Genomic DNA, 15157 nt, shown 5'->3' on the forward strand with positions numbered 1-15157 from the left:
ACTGGGACATGTTCATTGCCAGCATCGGCAGAAAAGACCATGGGGCATATTTACTAAACTGCGGGTTTGAAAAAGCGGAGATGTTGCCTATAGCAACCAATTAGATTCTAGCTGTCATTTTGTAGAATGTACTAAATAAATGATAACTAGAATCTGATTGGTTGCTATAGGCAAAATCTTCATTTTTTCAAACATGCAGCTTGATATATTTACCCCAATGACTCTGTCAACATTATGGAGATCGTGATCATGTGTGCATACAAACTACATGATCGGAAGGTTATTGGAACGAGATTATTAAACAGTACGACCAACTAAATGACAATGGGGACTTGGAAAGATTGTTGTTCTACGTGTGATTATACACACACGCGATATGTGACCAGCGGTCGTTTATCAGGTGATCAGCCAATTATCCGGCCAAAAAACCACCAGTGTGTACCTAGCCTTAGACTTCGAAAATACCAAGAAATAAAAAATCAAAGAGAATTGACCCACCCTCAATAATCCTCTTTCAAAAAACACACACACACACAAAGTGTAGACCTACAATATATTTTCTGTCTTTAAATTCTATGGGTGATTCAATTAGGTTTCTGGTCCGCGGTAACGTGCTGGAACAGGCTACGAATGCAATCCACGGAACCACAATAACGTGTATTTTCGTGCGCATCCAATAGAGTTGCGAAGGAAAATCCACATTATTGCGGTACCGTATTACCGTCAATACTGCGCACTTTTAACGGTAACGCGCGTTACCGCGAAAGGGAAAGCTAATTGAGTATGCCCCTATAGATCTATATTTAAGTTAAGTGAATATACTCCCAACATTACATTGATGTTATAGTTTTGATGTTTTAGGGAATCAATTTATTTATGCAGATAATTTATTTAGCTGCATAATTGATCTGGCTCAGATAAAGTTGAGGAAAGGAGGATGGACCGGAGCCATGGGGGTCACACCACCATAATCTGACACGTCTGGCCATGGCTCTTTATACTTGCAATTCTCTGAACTCCTGATCATCACACCACCAGTAACTACACTATAATGCCATTTGCTAATGGCTGCTTTAATGTTGGTGGCTGAAAATATGATTCTGCCTTAAAATAACCACACACACTTTCCCCACCAGCAGTTACAATTGTTACTCTGCTCAAATTCAATTCCCAACACATCTTAGGTTTCAAGTAAATTTGTACAGGGCCATAATTGCCTTTTGTTTAAAGTGATTGTACATTATTTATATCTTAAGCCCCTCAATGTATGGCGATTTGTACATGCCATATATGTAATCGTATTTGTGTTATTGTTAATAACAATGAAACTCGGCTTCACATTTCAGGATATTAAAGATTGAGCCAAACAACAGCACAGTCACCCACAGTCTGGGAAACTGGCAACCAAAATCTGACATCTGCTTCCATTGTGTCATTCACATTACATTTGTCAAAGCTATCTGCCGATTGGTTGTCACTGGCCACTTGACATATGCAGCACAACCTGAGATACGCGTGTGGGCGCACCGATCCTCCCACCACAGCGGCATTATGTCACTGTATTCCTCCGGCCGCACAAGGTTCTAGCGTGAAGCGCAGAATTTGGAACGCAAAAGGTTGCTCAAAATTCTTTGTCTTCCTGCTCCTCAGCGGGCGCCTGGCAGCTATAACGTGCGTTCCCGAACGCGCTGCTTCCCTGACTCCACAAACAGGTTTACCCTAATGTGAACTCGGATAACACCTTCACAATGTAGGCGGCCACGGCACAGTGCCAGGACTCCTACCATTGTAGTTCTACTTAATAGTCTTACCACATACCCTTCTCTCTTATGAATAGTGATCATTGGATTTTCTGGAATAAAATGACAGCTATGTATCATGAGGATCCAGATCAATGCCGAAACGTGACCTGGCACAGCGCCCCCTATCGCCATAATTAGGCTTATCTCTTTGCTGTAAGTGGGTAGGCAGCTGCTTGCCGATACGGGGGAATTGGAAAGTCCCTAGCAGCAGCTACTGAAACAAACTTGCCCTGCGTTATAATCAGGAAACGACCAGCAGGGGTCGCTCTTATTTGTAGTCGCCCGAAATAGATCCGATTCCTGCAATGTTCCGCTTTTTATTCACGCCCAAATAACAGCGCCTCCCCTGAACTGTGACAATGGCTGCGTCCATCCCCCGGTTTGCACCATCTGCAACCCATCCCATGGGGGACACCCAGCTGCTGCGCTAGTGTGCGGGGTCGCATAGAGAGCGGCAGCCGGTGGGGTGTGGTGCCCATATGTGTCCGCATGTCTGTATCCCGCTAGCGGTGTCTCCAGCGCCGGCGGCTCCGGTCGTGCTGTAGAGTCATGTCCGTGCTGTAGTGTTCCCCCTCCAGCTGTCACTTGTGAGCCTCCCGTCGCTTCCCTGTTTTGAAAAGTTGTATTGGAGAGTCCGGTATCCCCGGGGCGGCCCGAGCTGGGGGTGTGATCTGAGGGGAGACACCGAGCCAGGCCCAAGATCTCAGCCCACCCCGTAGGATGAGCTCCGAAGAAGAGCCCCAAGCCAAGTACCCCTTGCATGCACTCGTCTGGAATAATGACTTCCGTTCACTGGAGAGGGAGCTGGAGGGGAAGGTAAGAGCATCCTATTTGTCTGTTTTATCTGCATTACCTTCTTAGTATCTAGTATAGACACATTGACACATCTATTGTACCTGTCCAAAGGGTATCCTTCCCTAATGCTATATATATATATATATATATATATATATATATATATATATATATATATATATATACACACACACACACTGTGATTTTGTGACAAAGCAAATGTATTTGTCTTTGCTCGTCGTATCTATGAATACAAAATAGGGCTGCAAATGTGTACATAGAAAACATTTTATTTTCTTGATTAACATTGTTCTATTTTTTTTTTTTGTTTTACCGACACCCCCCAATTGTGTCTTTAATTGCACATTTTTAATACAATTTTTTTCGTATGAAACTTTTCAATTCAGAGCCATTGATAAAACCAACATATTGGGTACCATAACAGAATATCAGCAAAAATTTAAGTGGCATCATTTTGTTTTTAGAAACCCCATTGACGTCATAAAACAAGTGTCCTCAAAGGCATACTATGGCTTAAAATCTAGAATCCGGCTAGCAAAGACCAAGGAATGCAGTTTCTGATTGCAGTGCTGTATGACTTGTTTTGTTTTACAGAATTATTATTTTGGTAATCCTGAAGTTTAGGACACCAAATAATTTTAACTCAATGGACACCGTTTCAGATAGAGGATAATTAAGTTTCTCCTTCTTTTTATTATTTTTTTATTTCATGCTGTCCATGGTTTCGCCCAGTCTGGTGTTGAGGGCAGGTTTCAGTATTAGTGATATTGAGGCAGGGCATACAGTACATAAAACAGGAACATACAAGGTACACAAATTAAATGCAGACATGAAAATAAAGGGTAGGTAGGGCATTGCTCATGAGATAGCTTAAAATTAAATGACTAAAGGGCACAGCTGAGACAAGAGGAGTGAGTGGGCTCAGAGTGGTGATTGAGACAATAGTGATGGTGTAACAGTGTGAGTAGTATAGGTGGTTGTAGGGTAAGCTCTACTAAAGATATTGGTTTTCAGAGAGTGTTTAAAGGCTGTGGGAGAGTCTGAATGGACATGGCAGGGAGTTCCATAACTGGGTGTTCAGAAATGTTGTAGGTTGAGAGAGGTGGTATGGTAGATATGGAACCTCAAGAGATGATCTGTCTTTCCGCTGTGTTTGACATGGATTAAACTGGGGATAGAAGGGGAAAGGATTGCCAGATAGGCAGTGGTTGCAATAGTTAAGGAGGGAGATGATAGAATTGATAAGTGTTTTGATTGCTTCTTGGGTAAGAAAATGACATATTCTAGCAATAGTTCACAGGTGAAAATGACAACCGGTCTGGAAGAGAGGTTGGATGTTTGGAAGGGGATTTTGAGGGGAGGAGGGAAAACGATAAGCTCTATTTTGGACATCTATGTGAAAAGCGAAGCAACAGCTGCTTACATTTGATAGTACAGAAGGGGAGAGGTAGATTTGGGTGTCTGTCAACATAGATGTAGTACTGGAGGCTAAATGAGTGAATTAGTTTCCCAAGAGAAGATATGTACAGTGAGAACAGCAGAGGGTCAAGAACAGAGCATTGTAGGACTCCAAATCTAGTGGGAATGGAGGGGAGAGACAGTGGTGGGGCAGTTCAGTAGGTAAGAAGTGACCCAGGAAAGAACCGTCAATATAGTGAAGGGTGTACAGTATAAGAGGGTGATCAATCATGTTGAAATCAGTCGGAGGTCCAAAGGATGAGTATGAAGTGACTTGTAGACTTTGCGGTAAGTAGATCATTGATCTCAGTGGAATGCTGGGGGCAGAAGTCCGTTGTAGAGGGGAGTGAAAAGGAGATGGGTGGTTGTACACATGTCATTGAAGTAATTTGGAGAATGAGGTGAGCTAGAAGGGGACATGGAGTGAATAGGGTCGGTCAGATGATGAGAGGAGTGCAGTGTCTTCTTTCTTGGTTATTAGTGGAAAAAAAACTGTTTGGATTGTTGAGTGTAGTAAAGGGGGGGTAAAGTGTGTTGTATGTGACTTGAGGAAATATCTTGGTATACAGGGTTTCAATCCCATTATGAGCTTCGTTAATGATGTGCTGTTATTTCTTTCTTGCATAGGTCATATCCCGATGGGAAAGATTTTTCCCGTTGCAACCGTGCCGGCACCTAGTATGGCCAAAGCATGCCTCTTGGGCAAAAATTATTGGCTAACTTTATATAACTGTGCATACTATACTGACTTTTAATCAAACGATTTTCTTAAATCGTCTGTATAATCTACCAGTAATATTCCTACTTATTGTAATACTCTTACTACTCTAAAGTATTTAATTGTTCTGGATTAACCACAAGTAATCACCAGTTTAGTTGTACTTGGCAAAGGTTTCTTTACAACCCTGGCCAATGCCCAGTTATTCTTTAACAGAAAATTGAAAATAATGTATAACAGGTAGTTCCTACAACTTTTGCATATACGGCTTACTTGGACTGACGTCCCTACACATAAAAGTGGCTCAACAGCAAAAAGCATAATATCAACCACTTTTGCCACACTGAATGCGTAGAAGTAATAACAATTTCCCAAATATTCTGCATATTCTCCTTCTCTCTGTTTTCTTAGTAGTGTAGCCAGGAACTTCAGAAAAACAAAATATATTTTTTTCTTTTTTTAGAAATGGTAAAAGCTGCTGCTTGGTGTTAATGTAATGAATACATGCACTGCTAAACCATATAATGAAGAGGGACCGGAATACCAGGCGTACCATGGGAAAAGGCAGGAGAAATAGTTGAATGTAATTTAAGTAGGGTGCCTCTAACTATAGAAAAACACCTTATCTTAACTCCCAACTATTCCAGACAATAGATAACATAATAACATACCTGCATTCGCTTATGTTACAGTAGCCATGTTGCTTCCTCATTTAATTTTTCATCATTTACAAATGCCAATGTTACAGGCCCATGTGGACAGTTTAATTGTGCAAGGTGTTGGGATATTTATTTGACTTTGTCAAGCAGTTCCTTTAGAAAAAAAAAAAATGTTTTTTTTTTTTTTTTTTGGAGACCACTTTTGATTTTAAATTAAATACATTTTTTTTAATATATTTCCTATGATTTAGGTGGTATGGTTATGAAAGTTGTGAGGTCTTGCCTGACACTAATGGAAAATGCTAACCTGATAAACTATATTACATGCTGAATTGTTTCTCGCCACAGGATATTGAAGAGCTGGATCCTCGGGGCAGGACCTCATTGCACCTTGCGGTTTCCTTAGGACATCTAGAATCTGCTAGAGTTCTTCTAAGGCACAAGGCAGATGTCACAAAAGAAAATCGGGATGGATGGACTGGTAAATCTGGTTAATTTATTTTATTATGGTGCAGGATTTTGTTGTACAAATATTGTACATAGTAACAGGCAAAGAGGAGACAAAAATCCTGTTACCCAAAATAATATTTATTTAAAACATATCCTGTACTAACTAATCATCTTGTGCTCTGTGACATTTGACTTTTTGCCGCTCTGCAGGGATTCTTTTTTTTTTTTCTTTTAGGTCTTAGTCCAAGATAATCAAATACAAAAAACATAGTTTGCAATGTCTCCCAATGGAACTGATTTGTTGCAAATTCCAGCCAATCTTAGTTTTGGGCAGGGTCTAACATGGGCATAAGGACCCCTTGGCCATTATAAATGAAATTTGCCACCTCTAAGAACCCATGTGTTCCTCTAGTCATCACAGCCACCAGGGTAGCTAGGAAGAGCCTCTGTCCTCACTAGGGATGGTTGATTGTTAGTACAGAGGACACACTGTTGACTTTTTTTTTATTTTTGCCAGGTATACTAAAAAAAACAACCAACTTATGCTGACCACAGCAGGCACTAGTTACCATGATTTGGGGAGATCCACTACTGTAAAATCTGCCTACCTTAAAAATTGTGCAATATGCAGCATGGTGTAATGATTTTTCTGACCACTTTCCCCATTACAAAGGAGCCGTAGTGGCCATCTATCTTTGGTACAGTTGCCCCTTAACTCCAATTATCTGTTGTGGTTCCACAGGGCACTGTTCTCAGCCGTCTGCTTTTCTCGTCCTCTGCTTCTCTTGGTGAACTTAGTAGCTTATTCAGCCTCCAGTACCACCTCTACAGTGACAACACCCAAATTTACCTCTCCTCCCCTTTGCTCTACTATCTTATGTGGCCAACTCTCTGTCTGCTGTTTTCATATGGCTGTTCCAGTGCATCCCCTACTTAAAGCTCAACATGTCCAAAACAAGAATTCATCATCTTCTTCCTCAATACTATCATTTCCTTGGTCTCCCAAGCCCACTTTCTTTGTGTTACCCATGACTCTGCAGTGTTTAATTCCCCACATCCAGCCTTTCTCGTAGTCCTGTTGCCTCCAGAATCAAAATATTTCTAGAATATGACATTTTCTTAACCAAACGTTTATCCATTTTCCCATCATCTCTGGTTCTCCATATCCTGCAGATTGGAACGGAAATTCCTTTCGCCCACCTACATAGTCGGATCAAGAATAAAACCCCTTCATACATATCAAACTTCATCTCAACTCTCCATAATGCCCTCTTAAATCTGCCTTTTAATGTGCACCTCTTCTCATCTTTGATAATCACCTCTCACTCCCTCCTCCAAGACTTATTCCTGGCCACTATCCACTTGTGGAGTTCCCTACCACACATGGTTGAACTCTCCCACAGCCCTGAAATCTTTAAATGTTCTCTGAAAACCCATCTCCTACTTACACTAGTACACCCCTTCTACTGGTCCAATCTCCACTGTGAGCTACTAGGGCTCCTTTTGTGTTCGATACGCAGCTGTGGTCAGGAGACAGTGGCAGGGCATATCATGGACATCTGTGTTAATCTTGTGGAGCAGGGGATCAGAGGTGCCAGAAGGAGTGCATACTCCCAGTCCTGGAAGACTCCAGAACCGGTCACTCCATCGCAGTTTGTGACCAGTGGTTCAGTGCAGCGGCTGCAGAAGGTAGCCATGACTATCACTGTGCATTAGAGGAACAGCAGGCTTTCGCTACAGAGTGTAGCATGCCATAAGCCATCTTTGGAGCTCCAGCACTCCCTTTCTCTGTTCTTTTTATGTAAAGTACCAGGTCAGTGGGTTGCTTTTCTGAGTGGTTAATCCCTCAGATTGGCTGGGATCTGGGGCTATGTTGCAAGTTCACTATCGTGTCTGATTGTGTGGTGTTTTTGCTGTGCAGTGTTTTTTCTTCCCTCTGTGTCTATCATGTCTGATGAGATGAGACCCTCATTGCTATGGTTGGGGTTACTTCTGTGTCTGGATACAAATCCAATTGCCTTCTGGACAGTCAGATGCGGCTTGCCAGCCTGAGGATCGGATAACGTGTGCGCCTGGGGGCTGTGGTACCAACATTGCGGAACCTGCCTGGGCTAGGTCTCTCGCTATATATATTGCTGTGCTTGCTCAGCTTGCCTGTACCATGGTGGGAGGTCCTTCCCAGATTTCCTTTAGATCTACAAGGACCTAGGCAGCTCCAGAAGATATTCCTTCTGACTGGGGGGTGGGGGTGTTTGGGGATGATCTGATACAGGCTCTGCACCAAGATTAAACCCAAGTATAAAAATCATATTTTTGGTTGGCTATTTTTATGGGAGTGAGCAATTTGGGAATAACGCACACATTTCCTTTATGGTTGGGGCAGCAATTTATTTGTGCTGAAACACTTAGACAGAAGTCTAAGCTTTTAGTTGAGCCTTTTTTCGCCCACCAATTAAAACATTCAGAGGATCTACCATGAGGGACTTGTCTATTAAGTACAGATGATGATGGAGATCAGAGGGGTAATAGCTAACAACGTTTTATGGTTTTAGCTGAAACATTAAATGAGTGACAATTGAATTGATGTAAATCTGAGGGGGGTGTCCCCTTTTAGGTAACCCCAATGCAGAGTTCAGGGTGCCGGCTGATTGCGCTAGGTCTACCCATTTCTTTGTACTAGGAGGATGTGACCAGTATACTATCCTCTAAGAAATCCGTAATCATGAGAGATAAAAGTCAAAGCATAATCTAAAAAGTAATCCAAATAATGACTCTGAATGGCCCATAATTTAATAGCTGCAGACAGCCTGTACATTAAAAAAAGAAAATGCCACCCTGCAGTTTATCAACAATTGCCGTTGAGTTTCCGTCATTGCCCAGAGCGATGCCAGTGATCCTCTGATTTGAATTGCTGGACCTTAAGAGGGAGAGCAGGTTTTCCCATCTTTGCTGCCGAGCTGGGTGTGTGAATCAGAGAATGCCAATTCCACCATCTTCAGACTACAGAGTGGACCCAGACCTATTTCTGGACAGGATATAATGACGATTTTACAGTCTTTAAGCACCATTAGAGGGAAGGAGAATTTCTCGCAATAATTTACCCGGCCACTCTCAGCAGTTTAATAACTACAGTGGTCTTCTATAGGTAATGATATGGAAATAGGAAGCAGATCTTGGTACAGGTAAAGCTGGTGTTCAAAGATTTGTCACTACTAGGTTTCTAGTTGCAACTAACAGTGTGTTTTTGCTTGTATAGTGGTGCAAGAGCCACAAAATTTGGTGCAGTGTCCAGGTCACGTACGTTTTGTCATAAGTGATCTGTCTGTGACTAACTGGGGGTGTGAGAGGTCAGTAACCAGGTACATATAAAGCTTCTAAAGAAGTTATTCAACTTAGTTTGCACTATTATTTCGGTAATTCACCTATTGTTTCTCTTATCCCTATTATTGAGGTCTTCATATTTTTTCGATATGGAGCTAGTTGAGATCTCAATCTGCATCTGATTGGCATGTTACCATCTTATCTATATGTATCTCTAGAACATCTGTTCAGGTTCCCAAAGAGGTGACCTGAACTTTCAAATCTGTGACTTCTTTATGTATTTCCATGGTAAATGTTGATTTTGAGAGTTGGCATTCTAAGTGCTGGATATATCTGCTGCTGGCCAGGAGCTGATCCCCCTTCCTTGGCAATGGGGAAGATGATCAGGTTGAGGCGGGGAAACTGTCTGCATGGCTAGGCCTGATTCTTGAAGCCTCTTGAAATATTGTCTAACCATCTTTGAGAAGTCTATTTGGTTCACCTTAAGGCATGTCTCATACTATTTTATCCCCAGGTTGAGGGACAAAAAAAAGTGTGCACTGACCTAAAGCTAAATAGGTTGATGGGAGTTCACTGTCTAGGCAACTTTTCCCATCGACTCCCTGGCAGCACTTATTTAAATATTGAATTGCTATTTAACACACTTCTACGTGAAATTAAATTCACCTAACTTGTTAAATATGTCGCCATTTATTTTCAGCTTATAAATAGTCTATATCATTCTAATTTATGCATTTATTTTTGTGTTACAGTTCTGCATGAAGCAGTCAGTACTGGGGACCCAGAGTTGGTTCAGATGGTCCTGCAGTATCGAGAGTTTCACAAGGCATCCACGGCATTAGGAGGAGTACCTGAACTACTTAAGAAGACACTGGAGGTGAATGAACCTTATTCTTGAAACTTATAGGACTTAAGTGTGTACCTTTTTTTCATTTTGCCATTCTCAGGCTTGAATTACTGCTGCAAATTTTTTATTTCCTCTTATTTGGCTACTTTTTTGTTTTTCAACCAGAATACGCCAAACATCTTTGCTTAAACTATCATATACTTTTGGCAGGCATATTGTTTATGTATGGCTCTATTTTCATAAAGTAATATTGTTCTGTAGCCTACTTTTGATAAACTGTGTTGACAGTCATGAAACATGTTTTACCCTTGTTTTAGCCTTGCACGATTAGTGTCTTCCTTTTTTTTTTTACTAGCTGACTTGTATCACATGACAGAATAAAAGTATTCGAGAAGGAAGCTTAGTAGCTACCACTCCAACTGCATAACAAGAATGCTGACAGACCTGTTAGAGAAATCGGTTTGAATTTCAGTGTGGGCTCCTTGTGTAATGCATATATGTGGTTTTTTTTATGCACACTAATGTCCAGGCTAGTTTCTTCTTGCTTTTTTATTATTATTATTATCATAGATTTGTAAGGCGCCACAGTGCTCCGCAGCGTTGCACAGTAGGGAAAAAAGTACATACATAAAACAGGGACATACAAGGTAGACAAAATAAACGCAGACATAAAAACAAAGGGCATGAAGGACCCTGCTTATTAGAGAGCTTAAATTCTAAGTGGAAGAGGACACACTTGAAACAAGAGGAGCCAGTGTGGCTCAGAGTGGAGATTGGGACAGGTGTGAGGGTGCATTAGAGTGAATAGTGTTATTGGGCATAAGGTCACCTCTAAAAAAGAGATGGGTTTTCAAAGAGCGTCTAAAGATTTGATACTGTGGGAAAGTCTGATTGAGCCAGGTAGAGAATTCCGTAAGTGGGGAGCAGCACAGGGTAAGTCTTGTAGGTGTGAGTGGTTACCAGAGACGAGACAAGGCGCAGGTCAGAGGTAGATCTGAGAGGGTGGGAGGGAGAGTATTTTCATATGAGATTTGAGATGTATGCAGGGGTGTTGTTGTTGAGGGCTTTGTAGGTAAGGGTGAGTAACTTGAATTTGATTCTGGAGAACACAGGGAGCCAGTGTAGGGATTTGCAAAGTGGTGCAGCAGATGTGGAGCGGTGATAGAGGAAAATTAGTCTTGCATACTGATTAAGAAAAGGGCGTATTCTGGCAATGTTTTTAAGGTGGAGTTGACGGGACTGGGAGAGAGCCTGAATGTGAGGAATAAAGCAGAGGGTGGAGTCAAGTGCGACACCAAGGCAGCAGGCTTGGGAGATTGAGGAAATTGTGGTGTTATTAACAGTGAGGGAGATTTGAGGGCAAGTGGTGACTCTGGCAGGAGGGAAAATAATCAGCTCTGTTTTGGACATGTTGAGCTTTAGGTTGGTTCTGACATACTTGTGGAGATAACAGAAAGACAGTTGGTTACATGAGATAGTACAGAAGAAGGAGAGAGGTCAGGGGAAGAGAGATAGATTTGAGTGTCATCAGCATTGAGGTGGTTTTGGAGGCCGAATGAGTGAATTAGTGCCCTAAGAGAAGAGGTATATAATGAAAGAAGTAAAGGGCCAAGAACAGATCCTTGTGGGACCCCAACAGATAGTGGGAGTGGAGGGGAGGATGAGCCAGAGGTAGAAACACTAAAGAAGCAGTTCAATAGGTAGGAAGTGAACCAGGAAAGCACTGTGTCACGAAGGCCAATGGAGTGAAGGGTGTGTAGGAGAAGAGGGTGATCAACAGTTTCAAAAGCAGCAGAGAGGTCCAGGAGAATGAATATGGAGAAATGACCTTTAGATTTTGCAGTAAGTAGTTCATTGGTCACTTTTGTGAGGGCAGTTTCAGTGGAATGTTGGGGCGCAAGCCTGATTTGCAGAGAGTCGAGAATGGGATGAGAGGAGAGAAAGTGAGACAGGTGTTTGTACACTAATCGCTAGTAGTTTGGAGGCAAAGGGGAGGAGAGAAATAGGGCGGTAGTTGGAGAGACAGGCTGAATTGGGAGATGGTTTCTTTCTTTAGAATTGGTGAGACGAGCTCATGTTTAAAGGAGGATGGAAATGTGCCAGTGGAGAGAGACAGGTTGAAGAGGTGAGTTAGAGGTGGGCATGTAGTGGAGAAATTGGGAGGGAAGAAGGTTGTGGGGACAGGTTATATAGGATGAGATGAGTGCAGAAACTTCGTCTTCAGTTACTGGAGAGAATGAATTAAGGGTGGATTGGGGAGTGTAGGTAGAGTGGGTGGAGTGAGTGGAATTTGGCACGAGGAAATATCTTGTCAAATTTGTTTTTGAAATAGGCAAAATCATGGACAGTGAGGGAGGAGGTGCAGGTGGGCAGAGAAGTGAGTTGAAGGTAGCAAAGAGGCGACGTGGGTTAGAAGACTGGGTGGATATTAGAGATTTGAAGAATGTTTGTTTGCCAATGGAAATGGCAGTGCTGTAAGATGAAAGGATGAATTTATAGTTGAGGACATCGGGATAGGAACAAGATTTCCTCCAGTGGTGCTCTGCAGTCCAGGAGCACTTTTGCAATTGGCGGGTCTGTTTGGTGTGAATGGCTGGGGTTTGGATCGTCGGAGACTATGGGCTAGATTTGCTAAGCTGCGGGTTTGAAAAAGTGGGGATGTTGCCTATAGCAACCAATCAGATTCTAGCTTTCATTTATTTAGTGCTTTCTACAAAATGACAGCTAGAATCTGATTGGTTGCTACAGGCAACATCCCCACTTTTTCAAACCCGCAGCTTAGTAAATCTAGCCCTATATGTTGTAGCTGGAGCCGCACTGTCTAGGGCTGAAGCGAGTGTTTTGTTATAGAAAGTGGCAGCCTGATTAGGACAGCACAATGCAGTCATTGGAGAAAATAGTTGTTTTAGTGAAAATGAGAAGGGGATTGGGTTAAGAGTACTTGGGTTTTGTTGTGTACGTGTAGATTTGGGTGCAGAGAGAAGGGCATGAGGTAAGGTGAGGCTGAAGGAAAGGAGATTGTGGTCTGGGAGTGAGAAGGCTAAATTGGAGAAACTAGAGATGGAGCAGTAGTGGGAGAAGACAAGGTCAAGGGAGTGCCCATCACAGTGGGTGGGAGATGAGGTCCAAACCAAAAGGAGGAAATAAGTGAAAGAAGTTTAGTTACAGAAGAGACAGTGGGATTATCAATGGGAATGTTGAAATTTCCTAGTATGAGTGTAGGCAGGTCAAAGGATGGGAAATAAGTGAGCCAGGGCCGCAAAGTTGTCACGGAATAGGGAAACTGTACCTGGGGGACGATAAATGACAGCAACACGAAGGTGGAGATGATAAAATAGACGGATAGTGTGGACTTCAAAGGAAGAGAATGAGAGGGAGGGTTCAGAGGGTATGACTTGGAAGGTACAGCTTGGAGGAAGTAGAATGCCTACTCCACCACCTTGTCTGTTTCTGGGTCTGGGAGTGTGGCTGAGGGTGGTTTTTAAACTACCACTAAAGGGGCGCTATAAATTTAAATCCCAGCTCTAATTTGAAGGGGCATATTTAAGATTCACAAGTATATCTTAAGTTTGGGACGTTGATAGAACTGAAGTTATTTACATGTAGCTTACTACATCCCCTATAGTGAGCTCCGTGCATCATTGCATGTTTAATGTATGTGAGTATACTGTCTCCCTTTAAGCCTTCTTTCTGATCTCTGAAGACATCTTGTCATCATTACCTTAAAAAACAAAAAAAAACAAACTGCTCCTTTACCTTAAATTAGATTAGTTAGTACATTAGAGATAGATATTCACTACCCCGAATATCCCACCCACTGTCCACTCTAGACTACCTGTAGTTCCCCATTACCATCAGATTTAAGATGACTATTGTGAGAAGAGTAAACATATTTCCAATACTGCCCATACACACACCTCTACACATATATCAAAAATATTCTTGTTTGATGATTGTCTTATTCTGCCACCCTGTCTTCCTGCAGCCATCAGGCTCCTTCACCTGCACTTGAAACTGAATTGTCTTCCTTCCTTCTGGGTGTTGTGTGTAGCTACTGCAGTACTTCTTTGCTGATTCCTCCTGACTGTTTCTTAGGATCAGGATGGTATGGTGGCAGACAGAGCTTGACTCTGGGCACTGGAGATTCAACACAGACCAAGAGTGGGTCAGCGTGGGGTGGGGGGTAACTGTAGCTCCTTTCTGTAGGGTCCCAGGATTTCAGCAGATCTAGGTGTTTTGCAGGAATCTGGCAGGATCTTTAGATATTGAAGTGTTTATTGTACTGCTGTGAGGCAGTGATGTTAACCTGAAGAATCTCAGATGGAATACAGTAAGGTACACCTTTTACATGGGGTTCTGTTGGTCTTTTATACAGTTCTGGGCACACATGCTAAATATTATGATGCATGATAAATATTGAGTATGAAAACAACATGCCTGTAGTGGAGGGTCAAATTGCAGGTGCTTGTGCTGATAGTAGTGTGAAATTATTTTTTTTTTCTTACTTTAATTTGCATAGATTGTTATCAAAAGCAATCCTTGCAGCTACATTTTTTTTTCTCTGCAGATTTCATCCTCCCCTATCCCTTACTAGAGGTCTTTGTTATATTTTTGGCCAAAAGTCCAAATAGCAGACACGTTTTATGGATGGTTAATTCATCATTGCTATTACTAATACAGCAGCAGTAATAATATCATCACACTGTATTAAGGATAGGGAGACAGAAGCACTGTATGCTGGGGGAATGGTGGATTGAATATTTAGACCCACAGATGCATAAGTCAGCTTGTTCCATGGAACTTGTGTGGCTCAAGCATGCCTATTTTCCTCATTTATCTCACCATCATCATCACCATTTATTTATATAGCGTCACCGATTCTGCAGCACTGTACAGAGAGCTTATTCACATCAGTCCCTGCCCCATTGGAGCTTACAGTCTAAATGCCCTAACATACACACACTGACAGAGAAAGAAAGAATAGTGTCAATTTTGATAGCAGCCAATTAACCTACTAGTATGTTTTTGGTGTGTGGGAGGAAACGCATGCAAACCCGGGGAGAACATACAAACTCCACACAGAAGG

At 42.1% G+C, this 15157-nt stretch overlaps 1 protein-coding gene across 1 annotated transcript in view; it reads left to right on the top strand.

Annotated features, from left to right (window-relative positions):
* The first annotated feature begins 1572 nt into the window (after nt 1-1572).
* ANKRD13A (ankyrin repeat domain 13A) overlaps nt 1573-15157 on the top strand; it is a 42032-nt gene continuing 28447 nt past the window's right edge. The window contains exons 1-3 of the mRNA XM_075214401.1: nt 1573-2618; nt 5802-5934; nt 9977-10101. Of these exons, the coding sequence (XP_075070502.1) occupies nt 2523-2618; nt 5802-5934; nt 9977-10101 (354 nt within the window). The 5' untranslated portion in view covers nt 1573-2522. The remainder of the gene's footprint in view (nt 2619-5801; nt 5935-9976; nt 10102-15157) is intronic.

This window comes from Mixophyes fleayi, chromosome 1 (assembly GCF_038048845.1).
Source record: "Mixophyes fleayi isolate aMixFle1 chromosome 1, aMixFle1.hap1, whole genome shotgun sequence".
NCBI classification, from domain to species: domain Eukaryota; kingdom Metazoa; phylum Chordata; class Amphibia; order Anura; family Limnodynastidae; genus Mixophyes; species Mixophyes fleayi.